Below are 18,820 nucleotides of genomic sequence, written 5' to 3'. Positions count from 1 at the left end.
TATACAGGAAAAAGCAAGATCCAGCAGAACGGTGCCAAGCCCATTATGCCTTAGTCACAAATTCTCTCATGCCTTGAGTTGGAATTATTACCTGTTACGACATAAGGAGATAGACTACAAAGGTATTTTGTAAACATGTAGATCCCGTTCAAACAACTGGCCCCAGAGGATTGTCTCTCCAGCCTCAGGAAATGCTTCCCTCAGCTGCCATTGGAGATGTGAGGGTCCTAGGAAAGCCCATGTCTTAGTGGTCAATGCCCTTTTGCTGCTCCACACTAAAGGAAGAGAGAACCCAGTCACTTCTGAGCTTCTCTCTCTCTCTCTCTCTCTCTCTCTCTCTCTCTCTCTCTCTCTTCCTTTTTTCAAGACAAGGTTTCTCAGTGTAGATTTGGAGCCTACACTGGAACTTGCTACATAGACCAGGCCAGCCTCGAACTCACAGAGATCCGACACCACCTAACCCCCCTCCCCCGCCCAAGCTTCTGTTTCTTAATTCCGTAGAATGAATCTCTTCACCAAGCTCAAGAGAGTCTTGTCAAGCATGATGGCTCACACCTGTGATCTCGGCACTCAGGAGATAGAAATGAGAGGACTGCCATGAATCTGAGACCAACCTGGGTCATAGAGAGTCTATCTCAAAAAGAAAACAGACAGAACACCTGAAAACACGGGGTGGCTTTTAAAGGTACTGATAAGGATGGCTGGAAAACCCTGCCTTTGGACAAAGGGGGCCACAGCACTTGTCTCGGCTTTGGGTTTATTTTGTCCCACTGTTTTTCTGGGATAAAGACAAAGAGACGAAAGTAATGCTAAGTTGCAGAACTACTTCTTGTACAAGGCTATGGCAGGTGGTTTTGAGCCTCAAAGGTCATCAGTCAGTGGCTGCTTAGGACTTGTTACCATGATGGTTTATGTGGAGAAAGACTTCCTCCAGGAGGCAATCTAACAGCAAACTCATCTCTCACTTAGCAACCTCTAAATCTGCAAGCCACTCTTTATCCTGAGAACTAACCACCTAGATGGACAAGAGAAAGAAAGAGGCGACAGAGAACTGGCAAGTGACAGCTTTTAAAATCATTCTGCAGCAAACAACAACAACCGAATGCTTTCCAGGCGGTTTGAAGCAGGGCTCTAAACTGACAGCATGAATATAACATAATGAATCCTTCAAAATCAAGGAAAGCCAATTAGCTGAGTCTTGCCTGTTACTTTGTGTGGACTAATTCACTCAGGAGTTTTCTGTTTAAGAACATGTACACTACTTCACAGCAAGGGTAGCCCTTGTTTTTGTACCAATAGGTTTTACACAGCCTTTGGGGGTGGGGAGGATTGTGGCTACTGTCTTCAAATTTGCTTTTCCTCAGTTGTCTCTGCTGGAACTATAACATGGCCATCACCTGCAGGAACACTACTACATAGTGAATTCCTTTCAAGTCTGCAAATGCCTTCCCCACCCACAGTAGGTTGAGTGTTCCTAAGGTCTTCCCTGCAGACAAACTAATAAGCCCAAAGACTGCTTCTGGAACTGCCTTGGGTGTTTTCACGTCTGTCAGCTAGGAGTGAGCCCTGCTTCACCACTGGCTCTCCGTGCTAAGGTCTGGGCCCAGCACTCTAACTATGCTGAGCTAAAATGATGACCTCCGTGGAAGGAGGAGATGATATCTGATCCACCTGTGGTGACCATCCCAGGGCATGGGCTGTGGTCACATTAAAAGGAGCTCATGCACTGACTCCCAATCAAAGTAGAAGGCCATGAACTTCACTTCTCACGGCAAAGACAATAGACAGACTTTTGAGCCAGCCCAGACAGACACATGGATGGAGAAGAATAAAGGAAGTCACCAGACAGAGTTACCGTCATCTGCAGAAACTGTCAAACAGGGAGACTCAATACGGGTACTGTCCTCCTTAGGGGATGGGGAAGTGGCCACAGTCTGGGGGGTTTTGAGCAGAGATTTATGCTGAGGATGAACCTCTCGCTCTTCTGTAGCAAGGGAGAGGTCACCATTCTTGCCCCCAGAGCCATGAGCAGTGGTGCTGTAGAGGGCATCAGCACTATTACCAAACAATGGTGTCTCAGCTACAGAGTCCCCGTGGGACAGCAGTGAAAGGCCCACAAGAGAGAGAGTGTCCACCACCAAGTGTTTCCCACTGTTCTGCACTGCTGGTCTCTGGGGGCATACGTCTTGGAGCGGCTTCTCCACACACGGTGGGTTGATCCAGGAGGCTTTGTGCCTCGTGAGCCTCATGTCTAATCGGCAAGGAGGGTAGTCAGTGTCCAGGAGCCTGGGCAAACCGTCAGTGTCCTCAAAGGCACAGCTGGTCCCTTCATAGGGATCCACAGGAGAATCTTGCAGGCCTGTGGACGGGGACACCATCCTTCCAGGTGTGGAATGAATGGGCTCAAAACATAGCTCTCCAGTGGCTGCTGTACCATCTGGCATGGTCCTTGAATTCATCACATGGTCAGCTGGAGGTCTGAAGAGTTTATCTGCAATGAGCAAGAATCATTCCAGATAAATGAGAGTCCAGTTGTATTTCTGGTTATATATTATTGTCAATAAGCAAAAAAAACATCATTTTTCTTTATAGCTCACATTAACTTCTCCTTGTATTTTCAAGCCAAAAATAAGTGACTAAACCAGACAAACAAAACAAACAAATAACAAAAAACATCGGTAAGCCTAGAGAGTTTGATGTAGGGAAAAGAAACATTTTTGCAAGTGTGAACTTAATTGAAGAAACTACAAAGACAAACTAACAATGCAAAATAGCAATGTACCAAAGGTATTACGATAAAATTACCCACCAAATCAAAAATGGAAATGCCACATAGAAGTAAAGACACTTATATCACTTTATTTGGGGTTCATTCTAGCCTTACAGCAAAGTAAGGGAGCATTCAAACGAAAGAAGACAACCACTAAGACCCTGGTGCCGTGTGGCTTGCATCAACTTGAATATTCATGATATCTATAGGAATTCAATATTAGTTTCTAATATTCTTAAATGATGCATGATTATAGAATCCACCTTTAAAATGGTTCTGAATTTGGCTGCAGTGAATGTGATGATGGTCAAAATGTTGGTCTGCACAGTGAGAAGATCTCCCCAGGCTCAGCAAACATTTCTTTTTCCTGTCCACCTTCCAGAGCAAGGGAGGAGAAAGTTCACCCAGGTCAGCCTTCACACAGACACGGTCCATCTGGGCAAGTTCAGCTCAAATGAAGAGTGCCACAGCACTTGGGATTGGCTTTATGGTTTTGTGCCCAAATATCTGAGAGAAAAGCAGCTTAAGGATTTCCTCAGTTCAGGTCTTCAGAGGGTTCAGTGCTTGGTCACAGAACTCATGTTACTGGGTATAATGACCCAGTACATCATGGCTTTAGCAGTGTGTGACAAAGTCAGAAACAAGAAGGGGTCTGAGTAAGACATGCCGTTCACAGCATACCTCCAATGTCTTGCTTCTTCCAACCGCCCCCAACTCCCCATAGTCTACTCAAATTTTTAATCCATCAGGGGGTTAGCCCATGGATTAGGTCAGAACTGAATCTCCTCTGAAGACTCTGTCACAGACACACTGGAGGATTGTCCTATTCAATCCAGTCGACAGGCAAGACTATCACATACAAGTGTGACTGAATATGAGGTTTAGAGTTGACTCCAGAGTGTTAGACATCACCATGCTGTGTGGAGCTCACTCTCACATGCACATTGTTATTTCACATTCTCTCAACTCCAGGCAAGTTTATCATGTTACCTACTTGACATTTTCCCAGTGACCTAAACTTAATTTGCCCAAATCAGACTCTAAAGCCCCCCTGCCCCAATCTGTTCCTCTCCTACTTTCCCTATCCCAGGAAGTACATTTCTCAGTCACCTGAGCCCAAGATTTAGGAGCCATGTGTGACTCTATGCTCTCCTAACTCTCCATCTTTAATCGCTCAGCACGTTTAGAGCCAGCGTGTTCGTCTAAGCCACTGTCTTCTCCCACTTGGACACCTACCTATGACTTCACAGTGAAGAGTGGCCCCTCTCCTTCTGCCCTTACCCATCCATCAAATCAAGAGTAAAATCCACACTCCTTACCTTGTCCTTAAGGCTCGACATGGGCCCTGGCCCTGAAGACCTCTCATTTATCTTTTTCTCAGCCTCTGTCAGCCCCAACAACACAAGAAGCTCTTGGACCCTCAATTTTCACCACCCCAAGGGTGCAGTTCACCTTCTGCTTGAAATGCTCTTCCCCCAAGTGAATGCAGCCTGGCTTTCTCATGTCATGCATGCCTTAGTTTTGAATTACTTCCTCAAGGAAGTCTTTCCTAACTAAAGGCAGTTCTCTGGTCTCCCCCTACTCTGTCACTCTGTTCAGTTTTTGACACAGAAACATCACTTCCTGATTCTTTTCTAGCTCCTTCCAAAATAATCTTCCTCTGCCCCAACTATAAGCTCCATGACAGCAAGGGCTTTGTCTTTTCTCAGCCACATCATATCCCCTGTGTCTTCAGTTGCATGTAAGAGCTTAATAAATGCTTATGGAATAGATGAATATAACCAGCAAATTGGAAATAAAGTCAAGAGATAAACACCTTCTTTAGTAGATATGGTTGTTCAATTACTGGAACATAATTATTTCAGTGAGAATAGAAATGAACACATGCCTCCTAGAGATATGAAATTTTCCTCACTCATTGTGGACATTGGCAAGATACAAATTCAAATACACCAAAAGAAACTACATACAAAAATTGTTCTTAAAAGTCTTTAGACTTCCTTGATTTGAAAGCCCTGTATTCTAAGTCATGTATTTTGGAGTAATGCAGATGAAGGATACATTTTGTGTGTGTGTGTGTGTGTGTGTGTGTGTGTGTGTGTGTGTGTGTGATCTCCTGAAAATTTTGTAGGAGTCCCAATCTACCATTGAGAGACTATCACAGGATAAAAGCACCTGTGATAACTTTCACTTCCATAATCATCTCTTCCCTAATTACATAAACAAATATAATGTGTAAAGAATTAAGGGAGTAAATCATTACCTACTTACATAGCTCTATCCTCTAGGGAATAATGGGGTCATTTTGAATGTGACTCAAAGTAAGATTGGAGTCATGATGATAACTGCCAAAGCTTACCCTCCCCCCCTCCCCACTGAGAGTGTCATCCCATCTTCCTTCTTACCTCGAATCCTACCCTGTGCTCTGGTTTATTTTGGTCACACACCTTTCTTGCCCAGTAACTTTGGATTTTACAAAAGGAAACAATATCTAGGTTTCTATAAAGGTCCTAAACACAGAAGTCCAGAATAAAGAGTGTAGAGTTCCCATCACTCAATGATCCATGAACCCTTCTTCCATCCCACAGATGACTGCTGGCTTTTCCATTCCTCCCATGCCCTTTGCAATGAATGATCCCACCCAGTCCAGATCCAAAGATTTGTTTTGTGTTCTTTCTCAAGCACATACATTGGATCTGTCTTAATTATTGTTCTATTGTTGTGAAGAGACACCATGACCAAGACAACTCTTATCAAAGACAGCATTTAACTGGGGTCTTGTTTATAGTTCCAGAGTGTTAGTCCATGATCATCATGTCAGGATGCAGGCAGGCATGGTGCTAGAGCAGTAGCTAAGAGCTTTATATTGTGATCCACAAGACAGTATGCAGGGAGTGGGGCCTGAGATTGGGCCTGGTGTGGGGTTTTAAAACTCAAAGCCCACTCCCAGTGACACACCTCCTCCAATAAGGCCACACCTCCTAATCTTTCTCAAACAGTTCACCAACTGAGGACCAAACATTCAAAGATAGGAGCCTCTAGGGGCCTTCTCATTCAGACCATCACAGCTTCTTAGTGGACATGCTCCATAATTTATCTTATCTCTTTCAACAGTGTAACTTAAAGGTTATTTCACATACATCTTAATTTCTTTTTCAATCCTATATCTTTATTTATTTTTATTGTATCAATGTTTTTGTCTGCATGTGTATCTGTTCACTGTGTGTGTGTCTGGGCCCTGTGGGGGTCAGAAAAGGGCATCTCCTGGAACAGGAGTTACAGGCAGCTGTGTTCCATTGTATGGGAACTGGGAATTGAATCCCTGCCCTCTGCAAGAGCAGCCAGTGCTCTGAACTGCTGAGCCATCTCTCCAGCCCCTTGTCTTAACTTATCACTTTTTACAGTGTGCATGTGCTACAGTTTACATTGCTAGACCTAACAGACAAATATTTATTTCCAGCTCTTTATTACTAGGAAATACACATCAGTGAGCATCTTTGTGCATGTTTTTGCTGGCTCCCCTTTACTTCTTCATTTCTCTTACTAGTTCCAATCTTACTTGAGTCACATTCAGAATGGCCCCATTATTCCCTAGAGGATAGAGCTCTGTACATAGGTCATGATTTACTCCCTTAATTCTCTATACATTATATTTGCTTTTGTAATTAGGGAAGAGATGATTATGGAAGTGAAAAATATGTGGAAATGAACAGTTTCCAATGGTAAAGTTACCCGATGGTTTGTTGTTTTGTTTGATTTTAAGCAGGGTCTCACTAAGTAAGTGCATACATTGACCTTGAACTTCTGATACTCCTTCCTTGGCCTCCCCAGAACTGGGATTACAGGTGTGTGCACCATCACCAACTCATAGTATGTTCTATAAGCAGATACAAGTTGGAAGTTAAGCCTTACTTGCAAGCAATCTGCACAGAGAAATGACCATAATTCACTGAGCAAAACCAGACTTCCTCTCCCGAGATGATCAGAGTCAGTGCTCTCTTTACATTTTCACTTCACACAGACAGCCTGCAAGTGCTGCTTTCGCTGGGTTAGAGAATTAGATCACAACAGCACTGAGCAGACCCACAGAACCTCCTTATACCTAAAGTCACAGGCAAGCAACGGAAAAGCAAAAAGCCGACCTGACGGACACTCACAAGAGGGGAGCGGTCTCTGTGAAATGGAAGACTGGGACAGACAGGAAGTGACGCACATACAAACCCGGAAGAAATCTAAATGGAATCACCAAATATCTGGCAAGACAAAGCCCCCAACTAATCATCTCTCACCACCAGATGAAACCTCCAGTGCCTGGTATGGGTAACATCTAAATGCGTTGTTGGCCAAAGCAGCCCCACGGAAACCCTCAAACAACCCAGGCTGTTGCCAAGGCTATTGGTTGTTCTGAGAGTAAGGCCTACTGCTGCAGACAACATCTACCTAACTCACTGAACACAGAGAAGTCGAGCTGCTGCCTTCCTACAGCCTTCAGCCCTACTGTCTAGAGTTGGAGGTGCTGGAAGGCTCTGCACTAGAAAGGTAAGCACCAACCTAGCTACAAAATCTGTGATCTACAACGACCTGCCCACTCCATGAGATGGAACCCATACCTAACTTTGCATGTATACATAAATGCAAAACACACATATATAGAAATTAAAATAACCCCCCAAATACTATGTATATATTTGTGGAAAATGACATGGTATTCTGAAATATATCTGCATTATGGAAAAGCTAAATTGAGACAACCAACACAGACATTCTTTTCTAGTTTGATTTCTGCCTCTGCAATAAACAGCATGACTAAAAACAACTTGGGGAGTATAACAGCCAATCTTGGTTGTCAACTTGGCTACATCTGGAATTGACTAAAACCCAAGCACACCAGCAGTGGATTTTAAGGTGGGAAAACTCTCATAAATCTGGATTATTTGAGGTCAGAGGACCTACTGGAAATCTGGGCTACACCTTCTGGTGTCAGCCCACATGAAAGGACATGGAAGAAAAAAATCTTTTGCTTTTTGCCTGCTTGCCCTCGCTCTCACTGGCAAGTTCATCTGTCCTGCTACAGAGGCGTTCTTTCCCTGGTAACTCTTCAGGACTCAAACATATCCCAAAGACCAGCTGTGACATCCAGCCTCATGGACCGAAAGACTGTATTTTTGGCCTTTCTATCAGAAGCCCACCATTGTTGGACTAGCTGGACCACAGCCTATAAACCACTCAAATAAATCCCACCCCTGTGTGTGTGTGTGTGTATGTGTGTGTTTGTTATGTAGGCTTAAACACACACACACACACACACACACACACACACACACACACACACACACACACTGGTTCTGTTCCTCTAGAGAACCCTGAATAACACAGGAAGGAAAGAGTTTGTTTCAGCTTACAGCCTACAGCACGTCATGGAAAAAATGTCAGAGCAGGAACTCAAGGCAGGAACGTGGAGGCAGAAACTGAAACAAGAGGCCATGAAGGAATGCGACTTACTGGCTTGCTCTCCATGGCTTGCTTTTCCTTCTTACACAACCCAGAACCACCTTTGCACGGGTCGCACCACCCACAGTGAGTCAGGCCCTCCCACATCAATCATTAATTAAGGAAAAGTCCTCACAGATCTGCCTATGGGCTAATCTGATGGAGAGAATCTTCTCAAGTGAAGGTTCTTCCCAAGAGAAGTTTCTTCTCAGATGGCTCTTGTATCAAATTGAAGAAAAACCAACTGGCACACATTCTCTCTTATTTTGTGTGTGCAGAGTATGGTGGTTTGAATGAGAAGGACACCCCCCCCCCAGGCTTATATATTTTAACACTCAGTTCCCAGTGGACAGAACTCTTTGGGAAGGATTGGGAGGTGTGGTCTTGTTGGAGAAGTATGTCAGTGAGGCTGTTAGGTTTCCTATGATTCCCACTGTTCACTCTCTGCCTGTGGCTGTAGATCAGGATGTGAGCTCCCAGCTGTTCGTTTACTTTGCCATCATGGTCTCACCCTCCAAAACCACAAGACAAATTAAATGCTAACTTTTATAAGTTGCCATGGTCATGGTATTTTATCACAGCAATATAAAGTAAATAAGGACACTTAAAATATACAGCTATTAATGATAGTCACAAAGTTGTAGAGCAAATCTCTTGAACTTATTCTTCCTGTCTAAGCAAAACTGGACATCTCCCCAATTCCTTCCTCTCCATCCTTGAGCCCCTGCTAACCACCATTCTCCTCTCTGCTTTTACGTGCTTGACTATTCCACATACTAGTAAGCTATGTGGTATTTACCTTGTTGACTGGTTTATTTCACTTAGTATAGTACCCTCCATGTATTTTGTATGCATGTTGTCACAAGTGACAAGATTTTCATCTTCTTTAAGGTTGACTAGTATTCTGGTGTGTGTGTGTGTGTGTGTGTGTGTGTGTGTGTGTGTGTGTGTGTGTTGTGTATTGCATTTTTAAATGCAGTTATCTATTGATGGACATCTAAATTGATTATATATGTTGGCTATAGTGAATAGCCACGATAAACATAGGACTACATATGTCTCTGGTGTGATAATTTCACTTCTTTTGGATATTTACCCAGAAGTGAGACTCCTACACCATTTGGTAGATCTGTTTACAGCACTGGCTGACACTCCATTGTGTTCCCATAATAGCACCGACTACACTGTTACATTACCACCAACAGCATACAAGGTCCTCTTTCTCCACATCCTCATGAATAAAATTCATTATGACACATTTCCTGGTGTGTTACTAAACACATCCAGTAGTAAGCAAATGTGGTTGAAAATAAGAAAATCTTCAACCACGGCATGTGATCAAATTCATGAACATTTCCCTCCAGCCTCTTCAGGCTCTCTCTGGGTCTACTTCCCTTCAGACACTTGACTGTAAACAAAGATTCACAGCCCCAAGTGTGCTAACAGACTCTGAATCTATCATGTCAAACTGAAAACATTAAGATGCTCAGCAATATGGCCCCAAGCTTCTAGATAGCATCTAGGATCAGAGTAAAGGGAGGTTTTCAAAGGTCAAAGCTTTACTGTAACAGTGAACCTTCTCTTACAGCACGGTCAGCAGGAAGGACACAGCATCTTATTGCAGTGGCTGCTGGGTGACATCACAGGGGCTCCCCTCTGGTCCTCTCTTTACTGAAAAGAGATTTGCCAATAGTTCTGTAGGCTTGCTGTCAGAGGCACGAGGAAGGACAGACAGCCATTAACAGTAATGGGTGTGGTGGCACTATGAGGGGACAGCCCTGAGACATGGATCAGAGGACACTGGATGTGCACCTGAAGGACCACAGAGTTACCTCAGAGTCACACATGACCCACTTCCTACTCTCAGTTTGCTCAAGTGAAAACTCACATGAGCTCAGGGGCCAATGTATCACTTTGAGAAATGAAATGGGATTGTGAGGGGACCTGCCCCAAGTTTTACTTTGGCAATCAGCAGAAGTTGGACAAAATGAAAGTTTGACACCTGAGCCGAAGGTCCTTCCGTGAGGATTCACATGGCACACTGGCTGATGTCAACAGGAAATTCTCAGTTCCCTTGGCAATGTGACCTTAAAGACTTTCCTATCAAATTTATTTTAAAAGGATTAGGAAGCTGGGAGTAGTGGATTGTGCCTAGGATTTCAGTACTTGGGAGGCTACTGCAGGAGGATCTTGAATTACAGGATCAGTTGAGCTACTAATAGGCCCAAGGCCAGTGTGGGCTACACAGTGAGACGCTGTCTCAAACAGCAACAAAAAACAGGACGATTAAGAACTGAAGCACTCCCTGGTCTTGGTGGATGCTTGCAATCCCAGCTACTCAAGAGGCTGATGATTCTACACTGACTGACAGCCTCGGTGATGTGTCAAGACTCTGTCTCAAAATAAAATTTAAAGGGGTTGTGGGTGTAGCTCAGTGGTATAGCACTTGCCCAGCAAACACACAGGGCACACTTTATTCTCCACATGCTTTCATTTATATGCTCATACATTCTCTACTTTAATATTCTACATAATTATAATGGATATGTAAAAATAACACATTATTTTTGCTTTTCAATGAACCTTCTTGTGCCCTGAAAAATCCTTCATTTAGGATACTACTGTTCAAGCACTATTCTATTTTTTTTTTTTTTTTTTTTTTTTTGGTTTTTCGAGACAGGGTTTCTCTGTGTAGCTTTGCGCCTTTCCTGGATCTCGCTCGGTAGACCAGGCTGGCCTCGAACTCACAAAGATCCGCCTGCCTCCGCCTCCTGAGTGCTGGGATTAAAGGCATGTGCCACCACCGCCCAGCCATACTATTCTATTTTTAAATGTTACAGATGGAAAACAACAGAATCTACCTGTAATGCCAATTTCCAAGTGGCAGAGGCAGGAGGGGAATCCTGAGTCTTAGGCCAGCCTGAGATATGTGCTATGTAGCAAGATCCTGTTTAAAAAAAAAAAAAAAACCCAACTAAACAAACAAACATACAAACCAACCAACATGAGACGAGAAATACACATGAACATAATTAAAAACTAAGTAAGACATTGAAAAATATGGACTAGCCCAGAAACATTTGAGTTGATACCTGTACTTGAAAGATGTCTGGATTTCCACAAATGAGCAAAATAAAATGAGGAGCCATGTTGGAAAATATTTGGCACATCATCAAAGTCAACACAAACCTACCATTTGATGGAGGAACTCCATGACAGGTGCATACCTATGAGGAATGGGAAAGGGTGGTCAACAAGATTCATACTTGAACGTAAGAGCAACACTTACTCATCACAGACAAAAAGAGGAAACACCCCAAATGTCTGCCAGCCAATGACTACATAGACAAAGGGTCTTATAACCATATTGTGAAATAGTGCTTAGCCATAATTAAAAATGAAAACTATCGTGAGTAAGCCAAGTAAAGGAAGTCAGACACAAAAGGCATTTTTCATTTCTAAATGTTTATAGATGTCCAGGACAGGTGAATCTACACAGACAGAGTGGATCAGCAGCTCTTAGAATGGAGGAGAGGGAAAAGCGGCTGCCTAAAGAGTAACTTATGAGGTAAGGAAAATGTTCTAAAAGCAGCCACAGTAATAACATCCACTAAAGTTCGTTGACTTATACAGGAAACAAGAGTCATGTGGCAGCTGAATTTTATATTGATCTCAGCAATGCTATTTTTATGTATTTATAAGTGTCCTTCTCCCTTCAGGAAGATCTAGGGATACGAGGGAGCTGGTGGATCAAAGTGGCGTCCGAGGAACACCAACCGAAAGGCTGCAGAGGTACTGACGTGGTAGAAGACATCAGAAAGAGAAGTAGAGCATCTAAAGGGAAGGATGAATAAGTGAGCCTAAAATAGTGTGCAGAGGGAGGGGAAGTAAAAGTGAACTCACCACAGCAGCTTTGTCTAGAAAAGAAAGAAATTAAACTTTACAAAAAAAGATGGCGAGGAAAACATCACCCACAGATGGCTTCTGGACAGCTGTCACAGACCCTATCTCTTGAGTACCCTACATGCTTAGACAAGTACCCTGTCTTTCAAACAGCACCCCAGAAGCTGAGTCTGTGACCTGGTTAACAAAGAGGCAACGAGACCCCAGTGTTAGGCACTGTGATGTATTTGGTTAGGTGCCTATTGTTTAGAAGTACATACAGAAAGACTCAGAAATAACGGGATTTCTTGTATTGCTTTAAAATACTACCAGAAGGGATGGATGTGGCAGAAAGATATTATTAGACACACTGATAACTGCTGGGATTGGCAGAAGAGAGTATTATTCATTATACTACTCTACTTTCAAGTGGAAATTTTCTGTAAGAAAATTTTGTAAATAAAGAATTTTGAAAAAGAATCTCAACATTTGCTCTATCCTATGACCTCTGTGAGACCTCTATCCTATCTGGAACACTCCACCCCTCTGTCTCTTCAGTATCTGGGTCTTTATGCAAACGCTACCCACGGACCTTTAATCACCTACGTGTGTGCTATCCCTTTTCCCACCCACTTTTTCTCTACAGCAGTTTTCTTCTGACGTCTTCTCCCTCATCAGTTCATAGTACAGCATTCAGTTTGTGCCTTGGAACTGTTGTGAATTTTCTACACACACACACACACACACACACACACACACACACACACTTTGATTAGGGTATAATCTGTCAAGATATTTCAGATTATTACCAACCCAGCCAATCCACAATAAAAATAAACTCTCTTGCTTTCCAAATAGCAGCAAAGGGGTCAGAGGCTGAGATCAAGTTGAAGACTATTAAAAAGTCAAGATGACTAAGAAATACTTGGTGTGGGAACAAATCTGAAAGCCCTTTAATGGGGGAAGATGCTCCAGAAATGTGGACAGTTGACGTTAAATCAACTTGAGTTCCAAAGAAAGGAAGAAGAGGGGAAGGAGGAGGAAGGAAGGGTGAAGGGGAGTGGGGAACCAGCCCAGACCTCCAAACAAACAGAAACCTGCCTTCATAGCCTCACAGTCCGCTGGAAGATGTTAACAGGGTTATCTCCTGGAGAAGGCACACACAGCCCGAAAAGCTGTTTTCAGATGGGTAGACCCAGGAGACCCAGGCCAAACTAATGTAGCCCTTAATATCTCAGACCCACAGGTGAAGGCAAGAAGTTTAAACCTCGCAATCCAAACTCCCTCCAGGAGAACAGTACTTATCACGTGCTACCTCAGCCACGTGATGAAGTATGCATTTACTTCTCTGACACTAAATCTCTACAAGACTTTAAAGTGGGATGAGCAACCAAAAGCTCCTGCTTTTTTGTCCAGGTCACATGACAGCTCAGGTCATTTGGCAATCCAGCCATATTTACATGTTTTACAGTCCATGTCTCCTTAGCCATCCCCAAAGCTATCTTTTAAAAACTAATTTCCAAATGAAGAAAGAGAAGAGAAGGATACTACATCGATTTTCAGAGCTCAGATGTTCTCAGATCCACTAGAATGTGTTGTAATAATAATAATAATAAAGGCTGCAGAACATAAGGAAAAACAGCCTGACCACAGTTTTCATTACTTGACATCAACTAGAGAAAAGCACCTGCTCACACCTCAGCCCTCTGTGTTCTTCCAGTTCCCCACAACACCACACACACACACACACACACACACACACACACACACACACACAAACACAACCCATCTTGGAGGGCTAATACACACTTCCCTCTTTTAATAAATGTAAAGCCAAAGATGCAGTCATTTTTTTTTAAAGAGAAGATTTTTACCCTAAGGGTGAATGGTGCTGGGTGTGTGGTTTCATGTTCTATTCATTTACCATTACCCAGCTTCCAGATTGATAAAAACACCCAAATCTGAAACCTCATTTCCCCACTAAGAAGGATTTTTCCTTCTCAATTTGTACTTCATGCTCTGATAAATATAGAGCATCTACTCAATATGAGAATACTAGTATTATTATTTCATGCATCAGGAAACTGAAAGTGATGCCAAGCAATGGCTCTTTGGAGAACAGCAGCCTGGAATCCTGCTCCAGAGCCTCCATTCTCAACCCACAGACCCCCTCTATGTATGGAATAAAACCCAGGGCAGAGAGCATACATGCGCTCACATGCACACTCACACACCTCCCAGGCAATAAGGTGATTTTAAGACACTTATGAGTTCCATGACCTTGACCAAGGCACAGAATCTCTCTGCGCTCCATTTCCATTTCCAGTTTGCTGTGAGAACTAACTGAGTTGTAGCGTGTGAGCCTCAGTCTGGCACATTGTGTTCTCTAAGTTAACTTTGCTATCATTGGTATCCTTATTGCAGAGCAATTCCCAGTTCCCCAGAAGACGGATGGCTAGGGAACCCTTCTTTTATTCCTCACCCTCTGATTCTTCCTTCAGGTCCCTCCTCAGGTTTGTACTAAATGTACAAACCAACCAGAGATCTTTTTGGGGGGCACGATGGAAAGATGTAATAGGATCGACAGGCACCAGCATCACTGAGATTTATTCTCTCTGGAAGCCCAGGCATGCTTATTTAAGAAGAACTGCTCAGATGTTAACAGTCACACGGGACACTACACCAATCTCTCTGCATCAGCAATATGAATCTATTGTTAGTGAGGAGGGAAAATATTCAAATCTGTGTGTTGTATCCTGTGTGTGCACTGAGATGAGCGGGGACATGGACCAGTAGGCTGTCACTCTTCTTAGCACCTACCTGACATACTTCTCACTATCCAATAAAGTTGTTCCTACTTGATTATTTGCCCATGGCTCTCACAGACTCTTTCCTATGTAAAAACAAACAAACAAGGGGGCTGGAGAAATAGGTCAGTAGTTAAGAGCACTTATTGCTCTTGCAGAGGACCCAGGTTCAAGTCCCAACACCCATACGGTGGCTCACAACCATCCATAGTTGTGGGGTCCGAGGCCTACTTGTGATCTCCTTAGGTACCAGGCACACACATGACGCACAGATAAACATGCAGAAAAAACACTAAAACATAAACTAATTTAAAAAAAAAAAAAGAGCATTGAATGAAAACTGACCACCTCTAGGATTCAGGTTCCATGACCCTCAAGTTTCATCAGTGTTCCTTGCACCCTCCCAACTCTATACAGACCCTAAGGAACTGAATGAGAAGACATAGTTCCTATCATCTGATAACGAAGGGCTGTGAAGAGCAATGTCAGGTGGTAAGGCAGCCAAAGAGGAACTGAGTGCTGTGGGGATGCAGAAACAGGCATGCTTTGACCCTTGCCACAGGGAGTTACAAAAACATCAGGTTTGCATAAAACTTTACTGGCGGCTGTGGGCCGGAGCTGTGGACCCAGCGCTACTCACTCACGGCAAGGCCACCACCCTTAAGGCTTTGCTCTGCAAGGACACCTCACTCCCTGTGGCTCATTTATCTCTCAAACTCTCCGGGAAGTGAAACCCAGGCTCTCTCACCTCACCAAGGAAGTGCCTTGACAAATGTTTGGCCTTGAGATGGTCCAAGGAACCCCAAGTTTGCTAACTGGTTCCCAGTTCTTTGCTCTCTCATATCACCACTTCAGCTGAAGGATCTCGCACTTGGCACTGGGGCTCTCGGTAGGGGCAGCTCCAGAGTACATGTGTCTTTTGATCCTAAGGTCTCATTTAGGGTAATAGCCCTTTCTCAAGCATTCTCAGTTCCACGGGGAATCCTCTGCAATTCTGCGCTGGTGGCAGCAGGTGGGCGGGATGGGAATCACCCAGTTTCAGCTCAGCAGGTGGATGGACTTCAGGTGGAGTGTGCATGCTTATGTGGCAAAAATGTGTTTCTCTGCCACCTTGAGAAGTCTAGGGCAGTTGGGTGTGAGGATGGGGTTCTCACAGTTCATGTAAGGACCTATGGAGAACTGAGAAGACCCAGGGGGCCACCTGGGTACAGGCTCGTCATGGCCTCCAGGGACAACGCCTGGCCAACAGTGCCCCCTCTCCTGGCCCTTCCCCTTCTCAAAAGAGCGCTCGTTTTGCAAAAATCACACCGCAAAAGTCCCCTTCTCCCCCAAGAAATACTTTCCCACAGCCCCCAAGTAACCACGACACTGTCCTGACCACCTCCAGGACCACGGGTTGTCTATGTGGGAGGCCTCCTGCGCTCCTCTCTCATCCTCACAGTGCCCCGCCTCCCGCGGCCGGCCCGCAAGGCTCCTGGCCGCCTTCAAGGGGTCACTGCGTTGCCGAACCTTGGGGACACGCAAAGAAGTCCGAGATGCAGCCAGGACGCTGCTGGGACGCGGGTCATCTTCGCTTCCCTCTGCCTGTGACGCCCACGATGTGAAAAGCCCCGGGAAAGCCAAGCCTGCGGCTGCATGCGTGAACGTAGGGACACTGGGACGTGCCACCGAGTGGGCACCCTGAACCCGTGCCTCGAGCTTCATTCTGCCCTCGGACGCCACCGACCCTCCACACCCGGCTGACATAAGCGCGAAACCAAACTGGCACAAATGAGCTCCCAGCCCCCAACTCCCAAAGCTGCAGCTTCCCCACTCGGACGTGTCAGCGCTGAAGTCAGCGAGCCTCCCGTGGGACCGTGGCTTACCCGCGCCTCCTGGCCGTCATATCCACCTAATAGCCACCTTGCCATGTGGCCACGGTAGGTCCGGGTCACCTCGTCGGTGTGCAGCCAACAGCTCCGAGGTTCTGATGGTGCAGAGAGAAGCTGCCAACGAATACAGAAAGTTTTCACCAATAGAAACCTAAGTCCTCTTGGCTCAGGTTCACGTGCAACCACCCTCAGCCCCTCTAGGTGGCGCTGGGTGCTCTCTGGGGGAAAGGATTGGGCTCATTAATCCTGAAGATTGTCCCAGCCTCCCAAGGCTTGTTGCTTCTTTGCTTATCTGCAAAACCGACTTCCATCGCTCCAGATGGTTCTTTGGCTTTGTCCGTTATCATTTCCAGGTCATGGAGCAAATGCAATGAAATTTTGGATTCTTTGTCTAGCATCTCTGAAACATCCCCAGTGTCTGGTACATCCTGGTTTGGAGAGGTTTAAACTTAACTAGTTGTTGACTCTTCAGAGGAGGTTAGAAGCCAATAAGACAAAGTCAGCTGAATACTAGCTGCCATTCATTGCCTCCCCCCCCCCCACCCCTTCCTTGTGGCCAGTTTGTTTGGGAGTTACACTGGGTTAGACCTGGAAAAATTCCATGTCGACTGAACACCCGCTGGGGGAAACTTACATTAAAAAGTCAGACAGCAGAGCGGATGCAGAGGCAGGAGGAATGTAACTTTGATGCCAGTCTGGGCTACATGGCAAGACTATTTCAAGAAAAGCCAATAAGCAGACTGTGTAAGTTAGTGCTAACATTTGTTGCTCATCTGCTGTGCCTTATTGTTTTAAGCAGCCTTGAAAACATCCCTGACTGCAACAAATCATCAATCCTGCTTCAAGGATAAGGGGGTCTGAGGCTTACAAAGTTGTTTAATAACTCCTCTGAGGCCACACAGCTAGATAGCACAGATAGACTTTTAAGATAGGTGTATCTGACAGCAGATCCTAAGTCCAATTTCTATGGGGCATCAAACAGGCAGATGAACAAAGTAAAGGGGACCATTTGGGAAACTTGTTTCAGGGATATCTAAGAGGAAAGAAGTCACAGGCTGGGACAGGAGGCAGAGTCTTAGCAACGGCGAATGTCATACAGAACAAATTGGTGTTAAGGTTTGAATCTGAGACATCTCCCACAGATTTGTTTTTTGAAAGCTTGTTCCCTAGTGGCTGGTGATGTTTTGGGAGATCCTGGAGCCTTTAGGAAGTAGGTGGAAGCAGGTCACTAAGAAAAGGACTTTCAAGTTTGCAGCCCAGCCCCAATGCCACAGCTTTCTGCTTCCTGGTCCACTCCTAGATGAACAAGCCTTTGCCGGCAGATGGAGTTGTGCCTGCCATCCTGACCTCTGTCAACTGAAACCCTCTAAAACTGTGAGCCAAAACAAGCCTTTCCGCCCTGGAGTTAATTCTTCCAGACACACCACTAATCAAAAAATAAAAACAAGTGCTCTGGAAGATGGCAGTGAGGCTCAGTAGTAGAGATGTGTGCCCTGAGTTCAGTCCCCGGCACGGGAAGAAGACAGATATCAAATGGCAGACCAAATGAAGTCCTAGCTAGGAAAAGGATTCTTGGGCTAGGGATATATAGGTCAGTGGCAGGTTGCTGGAATGCATAAGGCCCCACAGTCCCTGATCTATAAAGATTATTTTTAAAAAAAGTTTTCTCATAAGGTGACTAGGAATTTTTGAACAAACATTATAAGAGTTTTGATCTATGAAATCGTCTTTACCAAATTTGCCATTTGGCTGACCTCCTGTGAGAGTACCTTACCAAATCTGAATGTGCATATTCTAGCTCACTGGGTCAAATGCTTGCCTTACAAGCATTAAAGCCTGAGTTCGATTTCCAAACCCTATGCTGGGGGTGAGGGGACTGGGCATGGTGGCACTTGTCATCCAGAGCTGGTAGGTCAGAGACAGGTAGACCCCTAAGACTCCCTAGTCAGCCATTCTAGCCTACTTGGCAAGCTCTAGGCTACTGAGAGTCCATCTTTATA

At 44.7% G+C, this 18,820-nt stretch overlaps 1 protein-coding gene across 2 annotated transcripts in view; it reads right to left on the bottom strand.

The window, feature by feature from the left end:
* Positions 1 to 16,926, bottom strand: part of Rubcnl (rubicon like autophagy enhancer) — a 41,088-nt gene extending 24,162 nt beyond the window's left edge. Inside the window, exons 1-3 of one of the 2 annotated variants that reach the window (XM_036199399.1) lie at positions 16,815 to 16,926; positions 11,454 to 11,487; positions 1,856 to 2,491 (exon numbers count right to left, since the gene is read on the bottom strand). In XM_036199399.1, the coding sequence (XP_036055292.1) occupies positions 1,856 to 2,491; positions 11,454 to 11,487; positions 16,815 to 16,859 (715 nt within the window). In that variant the 5' untranslated portion in view covers positions 16,860 to 16,926. Of the gene's footprint in view, positions 1 to 1,855; positions 2,492 to 4,089; positions 4,260 to 11,453; positions 11,488 to 16,814 lie in introns of those variants that run through there. The other variant, XM_036199400.1, reaches the window with a different exon arrangement.
* Positions 16,927 to 18,820: the final 1,894 nt, after the last annotated feature.

Source organism: Onychomys torridus, chromosome 9 (assembly GCF_903995425.1).
Source record: "Onychomys torridus chromosome 9, mOncTor1.1, whole genome shotgun sequence".
NCBI lineage: Eukaryota > Metazoa > Chordata > Mammalia > Rodentia > Cricetidae > Onychomys > Onychomys torridus.
The sequence above is the reverse complement of the archived record's forward strand: the minus strand, read 5'-3'. Positions and strand labels throughout refer to the sequence as shown.